The sequence below is a fragment of the Amia ocellicauda genome, chromosome 18 (assembly GCF_036373705.1).
Source record: "Amia ocellicauda isolate fAmiCal2 chromosome 18, fAmiCal2.hap1, whole genome shotgun sequence".
Taxonomy (NCBI): domain Eukaryota; kingdom Metazoa; phylum Chordata; class Actinopteri; order Amiiformes; family Amiidae; genus Amia; species Amia ocellicauda.
The window spans coordinates 22,996,539-23,021,651 of record NC_089867.1 but is presented as its reverse complement, the minus strand read 5'-3'; the positions used below and the strand labels follow the sequence as shown (position 1 = coordinate 23,021,651).

General features: G+C 44.2%; 2 protein-coding genes across 2 annotated transcripts in view; one reads left to right on the top strand and one right to left on the bottom strand.

Moving 5' to 3' along the window:
- lrrc38b (leucine rich repeat containing 38b) overlaps positions 1–7,726 on the top strand; it is a 33,894-nt gene extending 26,168 nt beyond the window's left edge. Inside the window, exon 2 of the mRNA XM_066691017.1 lies at positions 2,330–7,726. Coding sequence (XP_066547114.1) covers positions 2,330–2,577 — 248 coding nt within the window. The 3' untranslated portion in view covers positions 2,578–7,726. The remainder of the gene's footprint in view (positions 1–2,329) is intronic.
- A 13,010-nt stretch (positions 7,727–20,736) lies between these two features.
- Positions 20,737–23,212, bottom strand: LOC136713686 (uncharacterized). The gene is made up of 4 exons (XM_066690871.1): positions 22,791–23,212; positions 21,935–22,603; positions 21,505–21,723; positions 20,737–21,295 (listed from the first exon to the last, which is right to left on the bottom strand). Exons 1-4 carry the CDS (start codon positions 22,843–22,845, stop codon positions 20,994–20,996), a joined length of 1,245 nt encoding a protein of 414 aa, XP_066546968.1. The 5' UTR covers positions 22,846–23,212; the 3' UTR covers positions 20,737–20,993.
- Between the last annotated feature and the right edge of the window lie 1,901 nt (positions 23,213–25,113).

Below are 25,113 nucleotides of genomic sequence, written 5' to 3'. Positions count from 1 at the left end.
CATCAGCATCACTCCAAAGTGGGGAGGGCGTGGGGCTGCTCTGGAGTGGGGAGGGTGAGGATGGTGAGGAGCTGACCCAGCCATCAGCGTCCTTTTGCGGTGAGGATGGGGTGAGATCGAACAATCTCCCAAAATCAATTTGGAGATGAGGGGGGGTAGGGATGATCTGTAGGTCATCATCACTCTGGGGTGATGGGGGTGAGGGGGGTGAGGAGCTGACCCAGCCATCAGCTTCGCACATGGGTGAGGATGGGGTGAGATCGAACCATCTCCCAAAATCAATTTGGAGATGAGGGGGGGTAGGGATGATCTGTAGGTCATCATCACTCTGGGGTGATGGGGGTGAGGGGGGTGAGGAGCTGACCCAGCCATCAGCTTCGCACATGGGTGAGGATGGGGTGAGATCGAACCATCTCCCAAAATCAATTTGGAGATGAGGTGGGGTAGGGATGATCTGTAGGTCATCATCACTCTGGGTTGATGAGGGTGAGGGGGGTGAGGAGCTGACCCAGCCATCAGCAAGTTCGGAGCGTGGATCGAAGTCAGGTGTGCTCCCTGTAGACAGACGAACAAAGCAGATTTAATCAATGCATTCACACTTAGTATTTCAAAACCTTGTGGTACGTCTTCTAGTGTCTTCCTTATTACGATCCATTACATTACAGCATTTAATCATGAATTACTAATTGAATGGACTCCGAAGCCTATTAGAAAACTCTCTTGCATGATTCAAGACTCTTACCTGTGTAGTCAGTTCTGTTGTACAGTACTATTGGACTGAAGAACTTGAAATCCATTGTAAATGCTTGTTCAGAGCAGTGTCAAGGTGTGTCTGTCTCTCTTAAAGCTCGTCCATAGAATGAAGACATGTCCATTCTAAGCTCAGGCTTCCACAGCGATGCCACCACGAACATTCTATATGCTGTGACATCACGTTAGTGCACTGTGACATCATGGGCTCTCCTACAGGGTATGTGGACTCTGTGTTTTCATCTGAAATGCCCTGCGGATTCTAAATCTGAACTTCTGAAAGGGAGAATTTTCCTTGAGTAACAGTGACCAACTAATTAAATATATACATGAATTGGAGGTGTTCAGTTCCACTTCCCAAGGGCTACAGGCACCTCCTGCACTTCCCTGCCACTGAGCTTTTGAAACTGTAGCAGGGGCGGCTCTAGACACTTTTCACTTGTGTGGCTGTAAAATATAATATAAAAAATAAAATATAAAAAACAAATAGCCTTATAATAAATGATAAATAACTGATACCATACATATTCAATTCAGTAGCTACATAAATAAAACCCGGTCACTTAGTGTCTCTTTTGACCTAAATAGAATATTTTTTAATGTCCCACAACGATTCCAAAACAGCCTTTTATTAAAACCTGCAGTTACCCACGGTAGTTGTAGTCTGTTTTTTAACACTTTCATCTCTTTTTATCTTTTTATCAATAACTCCGGCTACATGCCTGTAAGCACACTTCCTAAAGAAAACTTTCATACCCAAAATGCATCACTCTGTCGGCATGTTTACAGGGGGTGCGCTCACGCTCACCGCGCACAGACTTTCATCTTTTTGTACAGAATCTGTGCCGAATCTGACCATTTAGCTAATGAATGCACAGACTTTGCAGTATAACTAAAGTCTGCGTGTGGCACCCCATGTAGACACGGATTGAATAAAAAGGTGTTTTGGAATTGTAGGATTCACGTTCATTACTTTTTTGGTGGGTGGTGGTGTTGGTGTGGCTATGGTGAGGCTAAGGGCTTTCAGGTGTGGGTTTAGCCAGACTAAGCCCATACCCTAGCGCTGCCCCTCAACGGTAGTGTGGGAGGAATGAGAAATAAGAAAATAGGACATATGTTTCCGATTCAAGAATTCTAACTCCCAAAATCTGCCAGGATTAATTTCCTTTGGAGGATAATTTTACTGTACAAAATGAGTGTGTGAAATAGAGCCAGTGATTAAATTATCTTTATATAAAAAAAGGCTTCCTAATATCGTAGCCTAATGACTTCTGGAAAGGGGGTCCTGTAATCAGGAACACAGCCAAAGTCAAAGCTGTTCTTGAGTTGAGTAGAAGATGGAAATGATGCAGTATTTCATGTTTTCTGTCTGATTACTGCTGAGAGGTCAAGACCGTGTTCGATGGGCCTTTATGGCTTGGCATTCAATCTCCGTACTCAGAAATTCCCCTCAGTGTTTTTAGGGGATCCCACCTGATCCTGCCGACTGGGACTCAAACACTCGGCCTGCGTTTGATTGCATCGCGACCAGCTGGTTTAATACAGAGCGCATAACTTCTCTTTGTTTCTCTCCCCACAGGAGTGGACGGTATGGAGTGCTCCCTCCCCGTCGACGGCCGCAGGGTGGCGCTCAGCCTGCTCTCAGAGGACAGTTTCCGCGAGTGCCAGCTGACCCTCACCCTCACCGACTATCTCATCATCATCTTCTCGGGCATCTCGGTCTCTGTGGCGGCCATCTTGGCCAGCTTCTTCCTAGCCTCCACTGTGCACTGCTTCCAGCGCTGGAGCAAAGCCAACAAGAGCGACGAGGAGGAGAATGACGATTGAGAGAGGCTTGGGGCTCTGGGGGGCCACAGACAAGCTGGGCTCTGGGGGCCGCGGATAAGCCAGGCTGCTTCTCCCAGTGATCGAGCCCCTCACCCCCTCACCCCTGTCCCCGTCCCTGTTCGCCTTATTCTTCTGAGAAAAGGAACGAGAGTAAAAACACAAACGCAGCCGTTCAATGCTCTTATCATGTGAAATCTAAGGCACCAGATGGTTTGGGTCAAGAGGTGAACAGGGTCAGTGTTGTTAATTCAGTGGCTGTTATATAATATTGCCCAGAATTGTGCTGGGATACATCTGTGGGTAATGAATCACTCCATGAGGATGGGATTAAAATGTGTCTTGTATTCGTTAGCCAGTATTCTATGGAATCACGCCTCTTGTACAAACAACACATTTCGACTTGTTTGTGATAGCTTCCTCCATCACAGGAGAACCCCCAGCTTTGTGCGATTTGCCATTGTGTGTCTGAACTTCAAAATGCACGACCAAAGGACCATATGTAACAGATACGTATTATCATTGTTATTATTATTATTACCAAGCCCCGGATTCAATCAAAACTTTGACCCACCTGCCAGTGGCAAAAACTGGCTTTTCATCTTGACTTCCTGATTACCAGGAGAAATTAAAATCAGTATCAGGTGGGGAATTGCGATTGAAAGGTGGGCCAAACTTTTGATTGAAAACAGACCTCAGCTGAATCAGGAAACAAACAGAAAATCAAAAATAAACAGTTGAGAGGGAGACTGACCTGAAATATAATGCTTTTAAGGTGAAAGAGTTGATATTTCAGTTGGATTTAAATGGACTACACAACCATCTTCACCTACTTGTCTCCAATCTGCCTAATGTATAGATTCTGGTGTGAGCAACAGCAGTCTGTTAGCTGTGAGTGAGGAGATGCACAGTTCAATGGGGAAGTACTATCACGATGGGAGCTGTCACATTGTATCTGTGGGAGGCCTGGTTGCATAGGATGCCGAGTTCTGTGGAAAACTGCCAAACTTTGAAACCATAACCCTCTCTGCCGTTAGACCGATGTTTGCAATATCTGAGAGCAGGAGACACCAACCATACAAATTGATCATCCTTCTACATAAAGAAAAAACTGGTTCATAAAGTTCTCAAGGATTCTCAACAGACAAGTTGTCATAGGTTGTGGAGTTGTGAGTGTGTACCAGTGTGGTATTTGGATACCAGTTACAACTCACATCTATTTCAAAGGTTAAGAAATGAGAGCATTAAATATCAAATAAACATTTGACGCTAAAGGCAACAAAAACAAGTACTTTGACTGTTTAATCTCCACTCCTGAGCCTCTTAGTGTTTAATGCTCAGATCCACCCAACCACCAAACAAACTAAACAAAAAACTCTCTCAGAAAATACTTGTGAGGTGGAATTCAATCAGCACTACAATTACAAAGACATCAGTTTCAATCTCAAATACAGTCAAAGACAAATTAAACTCAGTGATCATGATTTGACCATTTTGAAATGCTTTACAATTAGCACAAATTGCACTTTAGCGGTGAAAGGGTCGCTTTTTAAAGTGGTTCTGTGACTCTTTGGCTCCATTTATTGGCAACACTTTATAATAATGGTCACCGATTCTTAATAAATGAGTTTGAATCCCACAAGAATAACACACGATCGCCTCATGCACATTCACTGACTTCTGATGTAGATCTGATGTACAAGCCCTGTCCCTGAAAACAAGTGTGAAACCCTGTCCCTAACCTTCACTCTGACCTTGTCATAGATGTGATGAACAGCAGATCTCAAATTCAGTGCATGAGTTATCCATGTGTTATTGCTGCAGTATTCATACATCAGTTCATTAAGAAGAGGCACCGATAATTGCAACGTGTGACCCATTTAATTAACTGAAATTGCCCAGGTCTGCCAACGATTAATTTAGAGATTATGGATAGAGTTGCCATCAAAGTGGTTGTGTGAGTCCTACTGTGTATTAAAATGTCATTAATTTGAAGGCAATTCCAAGTGAACGGCGTCTGAATGAATTAGAACTAATCAAGCTATGAACTTAATGCTAACTCTTAGGAAAGGGTTAAAGGTGTGTGTAATTGTGGATCATGCCGAGGTTTTAACCGCATAGGAGATTATGTTTCATTAGTAGGTGGTGCTATTGAATAAGTGACCTATTTTAAAGTGCTGGGGAAAAAGCATATTTATGGCCTTGTCTCACATCACCATGGGGTTAATATTGGACCAAAAAGCAGAATCTTGTGTTTGTCTGTTTGTTGGTCTGTTTGTCTGTTTGTTGGTCTGTTTGTCTGTTTGTTGGTCTGTTTGTCTGTTTGTCTGTTTGCTTTATTTCTTGCTGAGGCCAAAAGCTTTGCATGCTGACCTTATCTGAGTGTGTCGTTTCGATGGATTTCACATCATAAAAGCATTGATTTGTGCATAACAACCCATGGACTCATATCTTGGCCCAAGATGCTCCTTGTACTCAACAAAATGAGTTTTGACTTCATGCTCTGTACCTTCCAGACCATGTTATAGTAATGAAATAATTTTGATTTCTGAGGAACACATCAGTCTTACTTTAGTTTAGGGGTTGCTAAACTGAATTATTGCTTATTCACATTGATTCTGTGTAACTACTCTCTGATATTGATTGATGGGGAAACTGGGCTAAAAAGCCTTTCACGAAATGATCTTCCCACATTCACTCCCTCCACCGGACAGCAGTAAAGCTCAGAATCATAGGGGTCTTCAAGGAGACGATGTCAGGATTGCATTTGTAATTAAAAACGGATGGAATGACATAATTGAAAAGAAGATCAGAAAGATAGGATACCAAAATGCAAGGACGATCCAGTAGTGAAATAGGTTGTGTCAGCTTACGGGAAACACTATTGACGATGTTATTTAACGACCCATTTAATTTCAGTCTTTCCAGAAGTGATTTGGATTTAAACTTGGGAGATCCTGAGAGTTGAGAAATATATTAGTTTGACTTAAACTGACATTCCGCAATATGTAAATCAAAACTCAATAGATATGGGATAGCTAATCAATCATGTTGAAGTCATGGATGCATTGTGAAATGTGTCTGATGGTATACTCTCTTAGTGTTTGATTTTTGGGAGGTAGATTTATTGACTTGATTTATTGACAAGGAGGTACAGAGAACATATAGACGATGTAATATTGACCAAGGGATACATAGCAAAACGAAAGCCGAATGCCCAATTGTTCCCGAATTAAACCTTCATGTCCTACACCTTGGAAAGCTATTTACAGAGCAGCAGTGTTTGGTTTGCAACCCCTAAATTGTGAATGATTTGTCCGTAGGACCTACTCATGCTGCACAAGTTTGTAGTCTGTGAGAGATTCTCCGTCAGGTCCCAACCTTCCCCTTCAGATTTTGAGCAGAGCCAGGAGACACGTTCAAAATCCAGGTACAACCGAGTGCTGTAACTTCCACTGTAGTTACTCTTCTCTCATACCTGCTGTGTGTGACTGTTCCTGTCTGGTGTCACGTGTCTGTGAGTCGGGAGAATCCCATCAAAGTGGCGGCGCTGGCGGCATTGTGAAGCAGTGTCTTCAATATCCTGCTTTTAAATGTCACAGTCATGTCGGAGGGGCGCGACATTTCTACACAGCGGCCCCCTGTGTCAGATGAGCGTTGTGACAGTGTTGACGGTGTGTGTAGAGACTCCAGTGTTTGAAAACTCATCTGGAGAATAATATTGATGATCGGGGCCATTTGTTGTCGTTGTCGTTGTCGATCTTGTTACTGTTATCGTTCGCATGTCGTCGTCCTCTGAGACCTGCACATTGAGGTGCGTGTGTGTTGGGACTGAATGAACATGGAGGCGTTGAACACATCCCCTATACTCTGTAACTCCTAAACGGAAGAACTCTCTTCTCCTAGAAAAGGCAGCGAATAGCAACACGTATGTGCAATGGCTGGCCTCTGTCATAGAATTAGACTGTCCATCATCATAGCCAAAGTATAACTACTGTGTAGTTTCAGTGACATTAATGTACCTGTATTTTGAAGTGAATCACTGTATTTTTTTATCGCTCTTTGAAATACTTCTCTGCAAACTGTTGCATGCTGCGCAATCCATCCCTCTCCCGAAACTCCCCACCCCACTCCCGATCCCCCGCCATCCCTTATGGATTTCATTTATTTTTATTTATGCGACTTTATAGTAATAACGATGATACTGAGGATAATACAAAAGAAAAAACGAATTAACTTTTTTGACATGTAATTTTATTATTTTTGATTCTACTTTCAGATTCATATGTATATTTTTTTATAAAGACGGTACAGAGTGAGTCCTCTATGCTACTGTTACTTTTCCACATCCTTGTTCCACTTCCTGAAAGGGGAGTTTGAGTCGGCTGCTTTTTCCTGCCATGTCATTCCTTACTGGGTTCAGATCCTGTGATTGAGCAATTGAGCTCCAGTGGTTCGTCCAGCGATCAATTTCAGGCCAAATGTCTGTAGGAAAGATATCCCAGCATGAAGCCGGAGGAGAGACGAGTAGGGAGGGGGCATCCCTTATATCTGTGGGCTGCTGGGCGCTATGTAACACCAAATTGCTTCCCCCGTTGCATTTCCTGACAATCTGCTTTGATATGGTTGTGTTAGATATTTGTTTGTGTTTTTGGGGGGGAGTCTGTAATCTGACAGATAGTGATTAAAAACAGCAGGAACAAGGAGAACAGGATATGGAGCCACTAAGAAATGAAAGGACAGGCAAAACAGCAGATAATGAAATTGAGTCTTCGAACATGGTGTACTTAGTGTGGGTTGTCTTCATAAAGCATGGGCGTGCGCCGGACTCGGTGCATCCTGACTCTTTATGAATATCTCCCAATATGCTGCTACCGAGTACATTGACGTCAAACCTAAAGCAGAAGAGAATTGGCAAATCTTACTGGCTACACATTGTGAGTGCATCTCTAGGTACCATCTCACCTTTGTTATAACTAATAATATGATATTGTTCTTAGCATTTTATACTGTTCCTATTTATACCAAAATGGACTCTTTTTGCTTAAGTAATATAAATCCCAATAGCCATGCTGTAAAACTAACGAAAACACTGTAAGATGGATATATATATGTGTATATGTTTAGTAAAAAAATGGAAAAATGAAAAAAAGAGAAGAAAAAATACATTTTTTTAAAGACTCACTTGTTCAGACTGCTTTTATTCCCAAATTCCTTGCAGAGATGCTTGAAACATAACATGCACAGTGGAGCGAGGAGAGGGGGAGCGTTTTAAGAGGAAGTTTTAGTGGAGCAAATGTGCTCGTTGCTGCCCTGCAAGAGTTAGTTTGAATGCGCTGTGCTTTATTATTGTGACTGCTGTAGCATGCAGGTGATTTATTTCCACTTATGAACTGTCAGCACACTGTGCTTCCTCCCTCTCGCACATGGGAGTGCGCTGAAGGCCAGGAGACTGCAGCTGATTTCACAGATACATCACGGCATTCAGACGCAGAGCGCTGTCTCTCCAGCCTCCCCTCAGGTACAGCGAGACGCTCCCGGCACCAGGAAAGCGCTCATTACTGTCCAAAAATAGGATCTTATGCGGCCTGCGGATATCGAACAGACCAAACGCACAAGTGAAGGAAGGGAAACAGTGTGAGGTTTTAAATTTACCAAAGTGTGCAAAATGATTGTGGTTGTTGCTCTTCCTCTCCTTCATACTGTTATGGACTAATGACCTTTGACACAAGAAACAGTTTTTACTCACAAGCATCTCTCGGGGTAAAACGCTGAGATGAGTATAGTAATAATAATAATAATTTATCATTATAATTACATACCTATAATGGGTTGCTGTGTATCCAGTTGGATTTATGTTTAAATGCTACACTGGGTACATGGTAATAATGAATTAGGAAAATAAACAAACACACAATAACTACACGCTGAAGCAGATGGTGGAATATGTGTTCTGAGAAATTGCAGCAGTTTTTAATTATTACAAATACTCACGAGCCCCTCACAGCCCCCCCCCCCCCCCTCTACTCAAAGTAAAGGGTGAGTAGTAAGTAAAATCCCACATGAAAAAAAAAAAAAAACAGCACTAGGGGGAAGGAAGGCTGGCACGAGAAGGCTGCGCTTCGTGTGATTTGGCAATTTCTCCAATGGAGGAATCCCCTCTCGCCTCCCCTTACGCGTCTCCAGCGCTTGAATGAAATCCACACGCCAGCATGGTGCGAGTTACAGCTGTCACTGCAGAGCCCTGTCCTCGGGGCTAATTTGTTTTATAAGGAGCGGAAAAAAGGAAAACAAACACGCTCAGCTGTGGGACCTGCTGAGTGCCTCTGTACACTCGGAGAGTTCTCCCACGGACACCGAGGAGCGTTCACACGTCTGCGATGACGTACACGAGCTGCCTGTTGAAGCTCCGCCCACAACATGAAGGTCAGACATTCAGATTTGTGTGTGTGTGTGTGTGCGTGTGCATGTGTGTGTATGTGTGTGTGTGTGTGTGCGTGCATGTGTGTGTGTGCGTGTGTGTGTGTGTGTGTGTGGGAGACATTGGGGTTGAATTTTACTTCCAGGTCAAGGGTCAGTCTGACTTCAAACAGGCTCATCAACACGACTGTTTAGAAGCAGCCGTATTATTATCATTATTGATGTGGCGAGTGATCCAAAGGAACTTGACCTGTGACTGATCCAAGTCAGTGTCGAAATCAACGCAGGACCACTATAAGAAACGTCATTAACGACTCATCTAAGATGCGTTAAACACTGGCTTCCAGATCATCCATTGCTTTTAGAACAGAAGTCAGAAGGCACGTGTGTGAAATAATTCAATACAAAAAGGAGAAAAATATCGTTCTCCGTTACAAACATGCCGCTAAACGTCCGCAGCGTTGCTTTATTTGTCCACAATCCTAAGGCTCAGACAATTGAAAAGGCTTTTGCTGTTCCAGTATGTGTTTGTGACCCAAGTGACCTCACTGCCGAACAGTGTGATGTCTTTATCTTCTGAATTTCAGGTGTCTCGTGGAAACACACGTTGCCTCGGCTCAGCCTCCAGCCTCAGCTCTGTTCTCTCTCGGGGGCAAATGCAAATCCGCAGTGAGGAATTGAATTTGGGCCGCACGTATTTCTAATCTCGCTCTGTGGCAACAGTCAGGTTCTGTTGCAGGGAGATGGATCCCAATTAATTCCCAGAAAGTGAGAACGAAACAAATAAGGAATGTGTTGAAGACACTCGATTGTGCCTGATGTATAAGAAAGGTTGACACACTATCAATCTACCTGTATATGTTATTGAATGTTTCTATATTTCTGAATCATAAGCACTACAGTGCATATTGCTAATGTCTTTCATTCTGATGTGTGAAATATCCTCACTGAACTAAATTTAATGCAGTAGTATTAAATACATTGTAAAAAGGGGTTAATCTTGAAAGAACAAGGGCTTGGTGCTCTTGCTCATCGAGGCTCAGTGTTTCTGACAGGCCTCGGTCGCTGCAGAGTGGATGTGGATGCGACTCCTGCTTCATTTTCGAGATTTGCTAAGTACTGCTTGAGTAAATGTAACACTTTTTATCAGTCAGCCAGGGTTTGTCAGCTTGTTTTGGTGTCTTGTGTCCAAAAGCCCTGAAAGTGGATCATAAAGAGCGATTAATGTGGCTGGGAATCTTGGCTAATGAAAGGAGCAGCGCGTGTCTTCTGCGTTTTCACAGGCGATTATTTCCCCCTGCAGCTTGGAGGAGTAAGTTATCGTGACACTTGACTGTCCCAGCAGGCAGGAATGGCAGAGGAACATACTGAACACACGTCGCTGAACACACCCTGCTTAATTTCGACCTTCAGACACCTCTACAGACCGGCAAAGAAAGCACAACCGCAGTCATGTGTTCCTTGTGCAGCTATACAAGCTGCCAAAGCTGTATTTTAGTTTCGCAGCCTCTGTGTGGAGTGGTGGACAGGGATCTGGGGAAAGAGATGGTCATTACTGGAACCGTACAGCACAGAACTGCCTTCTGGGTTTGAGCAGCCCTGTGACAATGCTTTTAACCTGCTTCCCGATGACCCATAAGACACAGAGAAAGAAAGAAGAAGAGGATCTGTGGGGAGAGCCGGCAGGGGGGCACAGAACGTTTTCTGAGTTTTGCCTCGTCATCCTACTCAGAAAGGCAGACGAGCGGAATAAAAGCAGGGGAAAAAAGGAAAGAGGAGAGAGAGAGAAGAAGCGAGGATTCTCCTTCCACCCATCTACCTCGCGCCGTCAGCATGGTTAGGCAGCCGGAGGGCCGGTGCTCCTGACAGGCCCGACTGGCGCTCGCATCAGGAGCCACACAGTCGGCCAGCAGCGTCACCGAGCTGCCATTAACGAGATCTGGTGTCTGTGGAGCTGTGAGGCTGTAATCGGAGCGTGTCTGTTACTCGGCCTCTTTCTCATCTTCGTTGCCGAGCCGCTCTATTGCTGGACCGGGTGGCTTTCGGAAAACTCTGTGTGCTGTTTCTCCCTCCATATGAGTCGGTGACCTCTGACCTCTGACCTCTTCATCGTGGTCGAATAACACAGGAAGAGGAAGTTCCAGGAGAAGGTGTGGATTAATGCAGCGCTATGTGGACAGCCTGTACAGTAGCTGCCAAGGCACTGAGAGTAAACTGGTCTCATACATGTTCAAGCTTCTGTGCAGTGGTTTGCATTTCATTCCTGTGCTTAAGATGTACACTTGTTATTTGTGTCCGTGTTGCTAGTCTTGTTTTTTTATCATCATATCATTTCTACATTTTTTGTGTGCTGATTTCCTTCCAGATTTCTGGAAAAGGACAATAAATCATCCTAACAGAACCAACAGTAGAAAACTGTGCCAAACATTTACAATGGGGTGCAAAGCCTGATTGTGTTTTTGTTTTGCAGGGAGAGCCATCGATGACCCACAGACCTTCAGGGCTCGGTCAATTTGTAACTCAGGAAGGAAGCCACTGCCAGCGGGACAGGAAGTAATGCTATACCTTAATGGAGGAATAATGAATAATTGCTCAGAGGACTCAAGGAAAGAGTTTAGGTTGAGGGGGTCGGGTTTCAGTGAAACACGAGCAGCGTTGAGCTGGTGCTGGCTCCCATTCAGGCCAGCTGGAGAGCAATCAGCTTTGTGTTTAGTTGGGTAACAAAGCAACTGTTTAAAGTCTGGATGGGTTTGTTGTTAGGGGGGATTGGATAGTCTAGGATTATCTGCAAGAGGACAAATGTGGAAACTGAAAGGCAGAAACCAATATTGGGGAGTTGCTGTGAGACATTGTCCGGCCCTTTGGGAAGTCACTGTGTGTTTTGGTACAATAGTGATACCCTAATGAGTTTGTTTACATACGTCTCCTGTTTCCGTAATTGGCGCTATGTCATGCGTCTCCAATTACAGCCTCGATCTCAAAGTGTGGCTGCTGGTACTGAGGAGGTGGATTCGGTCATTTTCTGAATGAGATTGAGATTCCTGCCCCGTTTTCCCATTTTCCACCTGATCTCTTGTTTGCTGTCTAAATAATAATTCCTCACGAGGTGCCCTGTTCCTAACTGCATTCATTAGATGTAAAATGCGTCACTCCAAACTTGTTATTTCAATAGTGAAGAAACATACTAAGTGGCACCGAGAAAGCTGGTCTGGGCACAGAATAGGGTGGTAGATTTTAATTTCTCCTCAGGAAGCTTGGATGCCTACCAGCAGCTGTTGTTGGGTTTTTGTTAGCTTGTGTATAAAAAATGAAACAAGAGGTGACGTATCAGAGACGTCCATTTTCAATTTTTCTAATTAACATGACATTGGTGACGGAGACAATGACAGCTATGTGGCACGGTGCCAGCCTGCATCACAACATTGTGCCGTTCTGCTGCTGATGGGCAGTTGTTGTCTAGATTATCTTATTGTAATTATTGATACGATGTCAAATAAGATTGGGCATTGATATGTGTAAAGGCCTGAGCTGGAACCGTGTTTCAGGAATAAAGAAGTTAGGCATTGAACAGTGATGGCTCAAGGATGTCTGGAAAGAAAATGTATGAAAGTAATGTCTCTATAATGTGATGAGAACACGCATTATGTAGATCCATAACTGGAGCACACAAGTTATTATTCAATCATACCCTGATCATATTTGGCAGTAAATGACTTATCCTGTCACATTTAATCCTGTGATTTAATCCTATCAAATGCTTTTTGGATCAGATCCTGGTGCTACAGAACTGATCTTGATGTTCAATACATCCAATGTGTTTCTGTGATAATGAAGAAAATTCTCTTGAGAAGTGCGAGGCTGAGGAATTCATTCAGAGTTCAGAGTTCAAGAACCAGTTGATGAGAAACTGTAAAGGATGATTTGTCAGCATGATGCTTATATCAGAATACATTTGACGCAAATTTGTGTCCTGTGCAAACTGAGTCCTCTGTACATTTGTGTTACGTGACAGATCCAATCTTGTTCATTCATTAAGGCGTTCAGTACGATCTGTGTCTAATTTGCTGTCACTCAAGACGTGATTCAACTCCGATTCCAGATTTTCCTTTGCCTTCGGAGAACTTCCGTTCATTACGGTAATTGTGAGTCATGATTTGTTGTGATCTGGTTTATGAGCTGAAAATAATACAATATCAGTGTGTGCATCATAGCAAGGTCTTCATATATCAGTTTGTACCAGAAAGCCATTTAGTGATCATGTCCACAGACAGGGGGCAACTTCAGCTGGCTGGACTGGGCTCATACTGAGGGACATCCCCATCCTAAACCAGAGTGACTGTGTGTGTCCCACCCCAGGGAGAAAGCTGTACCATCCCCTTAGTGTAATTTTTGTGATTTCCAATACAGAGGTCTATCGGCAAAGTTCTGACCGTACAGTTGATCCAAACAGCGTGGATTTCTCATCGATAGCTTCAGAAATCTGCAGAGCACATCTCCCTGTATCTAATACAAATACATCTATTCACGGCTCTGGGGCATATGTTCTGCTTTCGACACGTTGATCCTGAGCTGCTCGTTGCATCAGGGCCTCCTTTGTTCCACCTTCTGGTCCTTTTGCTCAGTAATGTTAAACAGTGGAAGCTGGAGTTTATTGGTGCTGATCTTCATTTCAATTTGGTTGAGTTATTCATCTGAGTAATATCTCTCAGAGTCGACCCACTGATCCAATCCCTTCTCCCCCGCCGGTGGGACTGACGTCAATGGCTTCACAGAGATAAGACTTTCCGAGCGCATGGCGTCATCTCTGGTGACAGACCTGTCTGGGCCGAGGCGGAATCAATGGCACGCGGTCCAAACAGGGACGCGCTGTGCGGCGCAGCTGACAGATGCACACACTCACCCACACCTCAGCAAACAGCGAGAGAGGGAGGGGAGAAGTCGTGGCTGTTGAGAGATTGCTATTGAACAGTCATCCAGCGCTGAGGAGCCCCACGCCAGTTGCCCCCTTCGTGGCTCAGTACAGAAGCTCAGCAGTGTAAGCCTGTTAAAGGTCACCCGATTGTGCAGCTTTATATTGCTATCATCGGCCTGGTCTTATCAGATATGTGGATTAATGTCGGGTTGATAGACTCATTTTAGCCTTTTTGTTTCAGCCAAAATAGCACACAGTGAGGAAACTCAAGGAGAGAAAGAGGAAACAACTAGTGTGACCCCTGGATGAATTCTCTGGTATATCTGCAATGTAGACCTTTGAAGTAAATATATCTGGAATAATAACTTTGTGTAATAGCTTAATCCACTCTGTATTTTAAGAAAGGATTATTGTTTTGTCTTCACGTTCAAATATTAACCAAATACACATCTTCATACATTTAGACTGACTTACTGATAAGCAATATTAAAACACTTAGGTATACTTAGTGCCTCCTTCTAAATCTAACTAGGAAGCATTGAAAAATAAAAAAATTGAACTAATATTTCTCCCACAGTATCCATCTCTATCCCTCTCAGCCTCGCACAGTCCTCTCTGATAAATACAAGGTAACAAACGATGCTCAAATCCTGCACACACTCAAGACCCCAGACTCTAGATTTAGTACTGGGGTCCCAACAGATCCTAGTGTCAACTGACTCTGAGCCCCAGGTGTCCAACAATGAAAGGCACAGAGATCCCTGTATCTCAGAGACCCTGATGAATCCAAACCCCAAGGGGGTCTGATGGGACAGATGGCTTTCTCTGCCAGGCCGGGTACGAGGCGGGGGATTATATTGTTGATGGCGGCACGAGATCTGTCCGGATGAGAGATCTGAATCCGATTGGCCGCGACCACCATGCTGGGATTAATGACGGGGGTTCTGGAAATGTGCGAGATCCATTAGCCTGCAGGTGGGGGGTGACATTTTTTTATCTAATTAATCCACAGAAGTCTGCCTCCCTCGTTTCGACCCCAGGAGGAAATGAGGTCTATGAATCAGATCCCAGGCGCTTGATGGCGATGTGTTGGAGTGGGATGAGGCCGGCGTGTGCTGTTTAGTGCTCAGGGGCTGGAGGCGGTGAAGTCGGGTGATTAGCGATGGGGAGGAGGAACGCCGCGTGGGCGTTGGTGTCGGATTTGCCAGAGCGGCCGGCAGTGGGAGAGAGATTAGTACTCTGGGACTGAGAGGGAGCCCTGTCGAATTACTCGAGTTGATGAAGGAAGATGAGATCGTGACTGGCGGAGGCGTTAACGGGTCGAGCAATTAAAGCAAAGCAGGTAACTAGACTGGGAATGCTAATGCACGTCCAACAAAGCTATGGGAGAAGACGCACGCCCCACACATCCTCCAAAACCAACACACGTGTTCTTTGGGTCTTCGGTACATGTGCCTTAGAAGCTGAGGACCTGGCTTGTCAGTTGGAGGAGAGACACAACTTCCTGATTGCCAGTCTTTTTCTCACACACTGTGACTCCCCTTTCCTACTGGACACAGACTCACTCCACTGTCTCTCACTGACACTTGTGCAGCTGTAAAGGACTCTATTATCAATACATACGTTTTTGAATGGATACTAGAAATACTAAGAGAGTGCAATGTGGGAAATGCCGTTACTTCTGGCTAATGATGCGCAACATGACTGCTGCACAGGGCTCGGGTCTCCGCAGTGATCTGCAGGGATCAGGGAGATAACAGGCCTATCTGAGAAGGGTTAAACGCCCCGATCAAATCAGCTTATTAGGCAAACCAGCGCTGAGATCACTGAGAGGTGTGACAGATGACAGGGAGATACTGTCGAGAGGTCACAGGGATTGAGATCAGAGATCAGAGCGTCAAACCGCTGTCTCTCCAGAGATTAATAGGCTTTTGAGACAGATGTGATTTCGCCCCAGGGCTGAGGCCGTGGTGGATAAACACTACCTGTATCAGGAGGTTTACTCCTCAATCTCCCAGACACTTAAAGCCTCCCTCGCTTGAATGAAGTAGGTGCAGTTTCAGGCTTAAACTGTGAGAAGGAAAAAAAAACACTTTAAACACTTCGCTCACAACATGTCTGCCAGCAAATTCAGCCCAGACTCTGCCCTCCGCTGGGAGAGTTTGTAAGCTGGACAGGCAGGTTTCATTACAGATGCTCAAGATGTTTCTGGGATGGTGTGTCTCTAAATCTGTCTTTCAGTGTCTATGCAGACTAACACACACACAGACACGCACACACACATACACACACACGCACACACACACACAAACACACATATATGTTTAAAAGTATAAAAAGCAAAACATTAATATGAAGAACTAATAAATAATAAAAGAAACTTACAAAAACTGGGTGTCAGACTGTGTTATTCATCATGACTTAGTTTTGTGTCTACAGAAGGATAATCCGGCATAACTATAGCTGTATTCAATGAGATGTCAGTGTTATTTACTGTCACATTGATATGGGTAATGTCTACCTGGGAATTGAATCACAAGCACCCCTGTACAGCTCAGACGGACAGGTTTTGCTTCCTAAAGGCACAGAATTGCCAAGCCGACACACTCACACACACTGTCTGTGGTCTGTGTTCGACTGCTCTCGCTGGCCACTCATTCTACAGGCCTTCAGACGCCCACTGGACACGTGCGAAAGGCAGGACCGATTAATTGGGAATCCACTTTCACCTCAGTAGACAGGAGACCCCACCAGGTGGCTCGAGGAGTCTATGGCAGGGGCCGTCTTGGTGATGTAGCGGCCTGATTAAACCCAGACGTGGGTTTGGGCGACGGGGAGGAGAATGAGAATATAATCTGCGCTTTTCTATAAATGAGCCGCACTCGGCGCACCGTGCTGGGAGGCATGCTGACTCACTGAGCCGCAGCTCCAGAGACACACCGCCCTCATCGCTGGCTGCTGCTGTGTCTCATTGTCCTCCGGATTGGGTTTATTTGTGTTGATAATCTATTATGTCTGTGTCTCACTTCGAAATTCAAACCCTGTACACAGGCTTCGGCTCAGAACCCAATCCTTTCAGGACAATCAATATGACTCAGTCACTATGAGTGTGAATTAGCCCAGACTAAAAGATAACACGAGGTTTAATCACAAGACCACTGAATGCCTACAGATTTGTGTTGTGGCCGGGAAAAAACTACTACTACTACTGCTATTATTAGTAATAGTAATAATAATAATTAAAAGCAAGATCAGGATTTTGGTGCTTTAGAGACCAACTGATCAGAGCCAGACAGGAAACAAAATATCTTGTATGATTATGAGTTCCTGTTGAAGTCACTTTTGATCATCTTTACACCATTTGACATGATATCTGTCAGCTACGCCTCTCAAAATGTAAACTAACTGGACTTCAAAACACTGTAAGACACAGATATAGAGTTACGCTGGCATATGCTGCCAGAGGTGAACAGTTCAGCTTCTCATGGACAGAGGATGTAGGGAGAGGACATTTAAAAGTCAAGTTTATTAAGTAAATGGGTAATTATCACCTATTAATGGCCCTTAAGGTCAGCAGAGAGTGAGAAAGTCATCTGTCCTCATGTGCAGAGACCCCTGAGCTCCTGTTACATCTGATGCTTGATATGAACCCGTCAAGAAGTTTTAAGATTATCAGTCATCCTAAAAGGCTTTTCTGTTTCATCCAGTCCTCCGCCAAAACAGAAATTGCATTCAGGCGCACCAGATGAATTACTCTGAATGTCACAGAAACAGAAAAAGCAGTGTTGAGGCTGAGGCCTGGCTCCATTTTAATTATCGCCAGTTTTATCAAGCGCTTGAGATGCAATTTAATATCGGTGATAGATTGCTGACCCAGCAAACTACCAAGGACGACAACAAACGACTGGAAAATGTTCACATTTAAGAGACAACTGAGCATGGCTGAAATAAACACAATGTCTACTTCAAAACGCAGACGTGCTTCTGTCACCTCACAAAGAAACTCACAAAGAAAGGAAAATTGTGGGGCAGAAATACTGGCCACTGCAAAACTTTACCATCCTCTATTACATTATTGTGTTTTTGCGTCCTTTAATCACAAGGTACACAAATGAAACCTTGTTCTCTTTTCATGTAATGAATGCTGTTCGAAGGGTTTGGATCTGTTGTATATTTAAAATAGATAATAATATTAATAACTATCATCATCATCTTTAATATTATTCGTATTATTTTATTATAAGATGTATTCTGAATCTTTCAAAACGTTTAAGAAAGATCTCCCCCTTGTGGCTAAGATGATAATTACAATGTTGACGGCACCCAAGAAGTCAGTTGTATTTTCATTACAGCAAAGTATTTAAATATTAAATTTAGTTTAAATGTAAATATGTTAATATCTGTAATAACTGTGGATATCAACCAAACATTTATGTATTTCAAACATTATCCTTAACGTAGATGTGTTTTGGGTTAAAAATTACGTTCTAATACATTACAAAAAAAAAGCTTCCTGATTCTCTGTAAGTATTTGTATTTTGATGTATGCAATCTATACAGTACATGCAGACATGAAGATATACATATTCAAAGGTGCAATGTTTGGTAAAATGCGTGCAATATAGTTTGACAAACGTGCAAATACCAACTACAGTAAAAACGGACAAGCTTGTTAAAAATACGTATTCACTGATGTATTATGTATTGTTTTATTGTGGCATGGTCAGTCCTGCACACTGTTTCACACGCTGCTCTTGCAATCCCGTTTGCAGACACTCGAGCTCAGTGCAGGCCGCGCTGTGTTTGGGTCATGTGTGCGGCGGGGCTTCACAGGAAGAGCCTTGTTGGAAGTCCTGGAGACACAAGGAAGCAGATCTGCCTGCTTTATGACACTGACATCTACAAGGGGAGCCGAGGAGACACACACTGCACTTCCCTGCAGAGCAGCAGCGACACACACACAGCAGAGCCGGCGCACAACGCACTTTATTTGTGGGCTTCATGCAATGCACCTGCTGCTGTGCCAGTCTCACTGACAGCCTTGCCCGCAGAACCCCCCCATACAATATGGCTGTTGAATTCAGTGACGGAGATGCTCCAGTGAACTGCTGACCTTCTGAGTGTTGACGTGTAACAGGTGGTCAGACGTGTCCAAACAGGACAGTAAATCTCCTCTGTAAAGCTCTGATAATGCGGTAAAGAAAAGGACAGACCTCCGCTTGTGGCCGAGGGAACCCCCTGCTCAAGGGGACAGTCTGTGTAGCGGAGCGCAGAGAGCATTTTCCAGGTCATTTTCCTGACTCAGAGGATACGCTGGTACACACAGTCTGGGCTCACGGAGTTTGAAGACACGACGCTGGGTGCTGTTGCTAATGACAGCTGACAATTGGCAATCGACATTGGGGCGGACAGCCATGACTTTGTGTGTGTCTATTATCAGCGCAGAAGCGTCTGGGATGAAAAAAACATGTTCTATCCTATCAGATGTGTGTAATTGTTCTGATGTTTCTTACTGGTTCAAATCAACAGGATATTAGTCCTTTTCTCTCTGTAATGGTTTCCCTTCTGGTGGCACGATGGTGCAGTGGTTGGCACTGCTGCCTCACAGCTCCTGGCAACGAGGTTAGAGTCCAGCCTGGGGTGTCTGCCTGTGTGCAGTTTGCATGTGTTCCCTGTGACTGTAGGTCTTCCCTGGATGCTCTGGTTTCCTCCCACATCCCAAGCACATATTGCTTAGCTTGATTGGTTTCTCTAATTTGCCCTGTAGTTGTGCGTGTGCGATGGCCTGTGTCTGCCATGTGAGGCTCACTGAGCCTCCGTACTGGAAAAACGGATATTGATAATGGATGGGTGAATAAATTAGTGGTGTCCCATTCACTCCAGTGCAATTACTTTTTAAAAACATTTTACGTAAGTAAGATGTCAGTGAAGATCTGAACCTTTCAAGGTAACATTTGAAACGACTAAAGTGCCCTCTTCTACAACCAATGCACTTCACCTTTGGTCCTTAAACTATGACCTTGCTTTCTACATGTGGAATACACAATATATTACAGCACTTTGTCACAGTGGAAGCTGTGTTTGTATTTAGTCAAGATAGGCGATGTCTTTACTTTTCCTAATTAAAGCGTGTCTGAGAGTTTAGGTCGCAGGATTCTGGTTGCTGCGTCTTTTAAATGGTCATATATCACTGTACAGTTCTTAAAGCAGACTTGACAGAGTGAATTTGAGACAATTTGTTACCAAATTAGTTGCTTTAATTTGGCCGATTGTCTGTTTGAAATGCAAAAATATTTCTAAGGTGATAACTTTACAGGGCTTAGGGTTTTGTAGTACTGGGGCATCTACTATGGATCTGTTGTATGTAATCTGCTCCAAGTGATGGAAAAATGAGAATTGTAACCATCTGGGGACAGATGCAAGCAAAAGAAGGACACTTTTAAAGTAATGGCAATAATTTTGTCAAAGAAATAAAGATGTCAGCACACAGTCTCTGAACAGGTGTCCACAATGGCACCAGTGCGTTCCCCAGACTGGCGCTCTCCGCCTGGCAAAGCAAGGGAATGTGATTTAATCTGGGCGACCAATAGGATGTGGGTTAATAGGATGTCTTTGTTATGTTATGCAACCAGGACTTGTGCTTAGAAACCCAGAGTTGTGAGGAAAGGGGCTGATATCAGTGTGAGGTCCCTGTTTAAAATCCAGTGGGACGTATGATTTGCCACCCACAGCTGGTGTAGATTCTCACCCTTAAACACCTGGGACAATTCTATTGTTTTGTGATCCTCCACAGAAAATAACCACCCTACTCGAAACACTGACAGGACACATTTTGAATTTTGAAAAAGAGTATATTTATTGTTACAGAAGTCCCCCTGAGACGTGCGTCTTTGACAGGGGAGAGTAACAGAATTTGTCAGAGAATCAGAGGGTCGTGTGAGACAAGAGCGAGAAGGCGAGTCGTGGTCAATAACGCAGTCCGAGGGTCGGGCGATCGTGCGAACAACTGTAATAGGGCATCCAGAAATCGCAGTCAAAAACAGGCAAGGGTCAAAACACGGGTGGTCAAGTGGTTCTGCGCTGCTCCTCAGACAGTCTCTCCCGCTCCTCCGTTGCTGCACACAGCTCTCCTCTTGATCGGGGGGCCCTGGGAGAAGTCACAGGGGAGCGGGGAGCCGGGCCTCGCTCTCTTGCGGGATGGACCTCCCCCCCCGTTGGCTGTGCACTCCAGTGCAGGGCTGTGTGGGGAGGGGGTGAGGTTCACCAGGCTGTCAGCATCATTCTGGGGTGGGGGGGAGGTGATGCTGACCCAGCCATCAGCATCACTCCGGGGTGGGGAGGGCATGGGGCTGACAGGCCTGGGAAGTGCGGCGAAGGCAAGTATATCATCTGTAGACAGAAGAACAAAGCAGAATTAATCAGTGGATTCACACTTTCTATTTCAAAACCTTGGGGTAAGTCTTCCAGAAACCGGTGTCTTCCTTATTACGATCCATGCTTAATATTGATCCATTGCATTACAACATTTAATCATGAATTACTAATTGAATGGTCTGCTAAACCCATTAGAAAACTCTAAAACGATTCAATAGTCTTACCCCAAAAGTCAGATTTATAGGAGTGCTGGGAATCCTCCAAGCTCCAGAACTCCGTGTCTAGGGTGTGGATGATCTGGGATCCATCATCATCATCATCATCATCATCATCATCATCCGGAAATAGGGGGGGGGTGGTGCTTTCCCAGCCATCAGCATTACACCAGAGTGGGGAGGGCGTGGGGCTGACAGGCCTGGGAAGGGCAGCGAAGGCAGGTATATCTGTAGGCAGAACAACAAAGCAGAATTAATCAGTGGATTCACAATTTCTATTTCAAGACCTTGGGGTAAGTCTTCCAGAAACCGGTGTCTTCCTTATTACGATCCATACTTAATATTGATCCATTACATTACAGCATTTAATCATGAATTACTAATTGAATGGACTGCTAAGTCCATTAGAAAACTATTAAATAATTAAATAAAGTCTTACCCAAAAAGTCAGAAGTATAGGAGTGCTGGGAATCCTCCAAGTTCCATAACTCTGTGTGGATGATCTGGGATCCATCATCATCATCTTCATCCTGGAATAGGGGGGGAGTGGTGCTGACCCAGCCATCAGCATCACTCCAAAGTGGGGAGGGCGTGGGGCTGCTCTGGAGTGGGGAGGGTGAGGATGGTGAGGAGCTGACCCAGCCATCAGCGTCCTTTTGCGGTGAGGATGGGGTGAGATCGAACCATCTCCCAAAATCAATTTGGAGATGAGGGGGGGTAGGGATGATCTGTAGGTCATCATCACTCTGGGGTGATGGGGGTGAGGGGGGTGAGGAGCTGACCCAGCCATCAGCTTCGCACATGGGTGAGGATGGGGTGAGATCGAACCATCTCCCAAAATCAATTTGGAGATGAGGTGGGGTAGGGATGATCTGTAGGTCATCATCACTCTGGGTTGATGAGGGTGAGGGGGGTGAGGAGCTGACCCAGGCATCAGCTTCGCACATGGGTGAGGATGGGGTGAGATCGAACCATCTCCCAAAATCTATTTGGAGATGAGGTGGGGTAGGGATGATCTGTAGGTCATCATCACTCTGGGTTGATGGGGGTGAGGGGCTGACCCAGCCATCAGCAAGTTCGGAGCGTGGATCGAAGTCAGGTGTGCTCCCTGTAGACAGACGAACAAAGCAGATTTAATCAATGCATTCACACTTAGTATTTCAAAACCTTGTGGTACGTCTTCTAATGTCTTCCTTATTACGATCCATTACATTATAGCATTTAATCATGAATTACTAATTGAATGGACTCCGAAGCTCATTAGAAAACTCTCTTGCATGATTCAAGACTCTTACCTGTGTAGTCAGTTCTGTTGTACAGTACTATTGGACTGAAGAACTTGAAATCCATTGTAAATGCTTGTTCAGAGCAGTGTCAAGGTGTGTCTGTCTCTCTTAAAGCTCGTCCATAGAATGAAGACATGTCCATTCTAAGCTCAGGCTTCCACAGCGATGCCACCACGAACATTCTATATGCTGTGACATCACGTTAGTGCACTGTGACATCATGGGCTCTCCTACAGGGTATGTGGACTCTGTGTTTTCATCTGAAATGCCCTGCGGATTCTAAATCTGAACTTCTGAAAGGGAGAATTTTCCATGACTAACAGTGACCAACTAATTAAATATATACATGAATTGGAGGTGTTCAGCTCCACTTCCCAAGGGCTACAGGCACCTCCTGCACTTCCCTGCCACTGAGCAGGGGCGGCTCTAGGCACTTTTCACTTGTGTGGCTGTAAAATATAAAATAAAAAATAATAAATAAAATATAAAATATAAAAAACAAATAGCCTTATAATAAATGATAAATAACAGATACCATACGTATTCAATTCAGTAGCTACATCAATAAAACCTGGTCACTTAGTGTCTCTTTTGATCTTACTAGAATATTTTTTAATGTCCCACAACGATTCCAAAACAGCCTTTTATTAAAACCTGCAGTTACCCATGGCAGTTGAAGTCTGTTTTTTAACACTTTCATCTCTTTTTATCTTTTTATCAATAACTCCGGCTACATGCCTGTAAGCACACTTCCTAAAGAAAACTATCATACCCAAAATGCATCACTCTGTCGGCATGTTTACAGGGGGTGCGCTCACCGCGCACAGACTTTCATCTTTTTGCACAGAATCTGCGCAGAATCTGACCATTTAGCTAATGAATGCACAGACTTTGCGCAGATTCTGTGCAGAATGACTAAAGTCTGCGTGTGGCACCCCATGTAGACACGGATTGAATAAAAAGGTGTTTTGGAATTGTAGGATTCACGTTCATTACTTTTTTGGTGGGTGGTGGTGTTGGTGTGGCTATGGTGAGGCTGAGGGCTTTCAGGTGTGGGTTTAGCCAGACTAAGCCCATACCCTAGCGCTGCCCCTCAACGGTAGTGTGGGAGGAATGGCACAATATTCCTCTGGCCACCAATGAAACGGATCGCAGCAGTCAACGAGGTGTAAATGGAGGCTTCCTAAGCCTCAGTGACAGGAATCTCACACAGCTTCCCGTCGCTCCACCGAGCCGCCAACAGGCATTCAGTTGAACATGAATAAAATCGCATGTCAGATCTAACAGCACTACCTTCGTATCCGGCTTCCTGTGACCTCCTCCTTGCTCTGCAGTTTACACAATGTTCCATTTCAGGTTGTGTGTCGTATTAACTCATAGTCTCTTGCCTACTGCGGCCTACATCTTTTTCTTTTGCACATAAGAGCCTCCAATATATTATACATGAAGGACGAAGTGTTTACCAGTGTTTATCTGCTCGTTGTTCATGTGAAAATCCTTTAAGCAGGACCTCATAGAAATAAGAAAATAGGACAAATGCTTCCGATTCAAGAATTCTAACCCCCAAAATCTGCCAGGATTAATTTCCTTTGGAGGATAATTTTACTGTACAAAATGAGTGTGTGAAATAGAGCCAGTGATTAAATTATCTTTATATAAAAAAGGCTTCCTAATATCATAGCCTAATGACTTCTGGAAAGGGGGTCCAGTAATCAGGAACACAGCCAAAGTCAAAGCTGTTCTTGAGTTGAGTAGAAGATGGAAATGATGCAGTATTTCATGTTTTCTGTCTGATTACTGCTGAGAGGTCAAGACCGTGTTCGATGGGCCTTTATGGCTTGGCATTCAATCTCTGTACTCAGAAAGTCCACTCAGTGTTTTTAGGGGATCCCACCTGATCCTGCCGACTGGGACTCAAACGCTCGGCCTGAGCGGGGTAGGGGTCTTCAAGGAGACGATGTCAGGTCTACATTTGTAATTGAAAACGGATGGAATGATATCATTGAAAAGAAGATCAGAATGAAAGAAAGATAGGATACCAAAATGCAAGGACAATCCAGCATTTAAGAGACAGCCCATGGCTAAATAAACACAATATCTACTTCAAAAATGCTTCTGTCACCTCAGAATCTCACTGGAATCTCAGAAAGGAAAATTATGGGGCAGAAATACTGGCCACTGCAAAACGTATTAACAATAATAATAATAGAAGTATTCTGAATATTTCAAAATTGTTAGGAAAGGTCTCCCCCATGTGGCTAAGATAATAATTACAATGTTGACAACACCTAAAAAGTCAGTTGTATTTTCATTATGAACATAAGAACATAAG

Bases quoted from the DNA above. Each gene is read 5' to 3' on its own strand.
- LOC136713686 (XM_066690871.1), bottom strand. From the start codon at position 22,845: ATGGATTTCAAGTTCTTCAGTCCAATAGTACTGTACAACAGAACTGAC. The intron at 22,604-22,790 runs GTAAGAGTCTTG...GTCTGTCTACAG, and splicing joins CAACAGAACTGACTACACAG to GGAGCACACCTGACTTCGAT. The intron at 21,296-21,504 runs GTAAGACTATTG...TTCTGTCTACAG, and splicing joins CTATAAATCTGACTTTTGGG to ATGATATACTTGCCTTCGCC.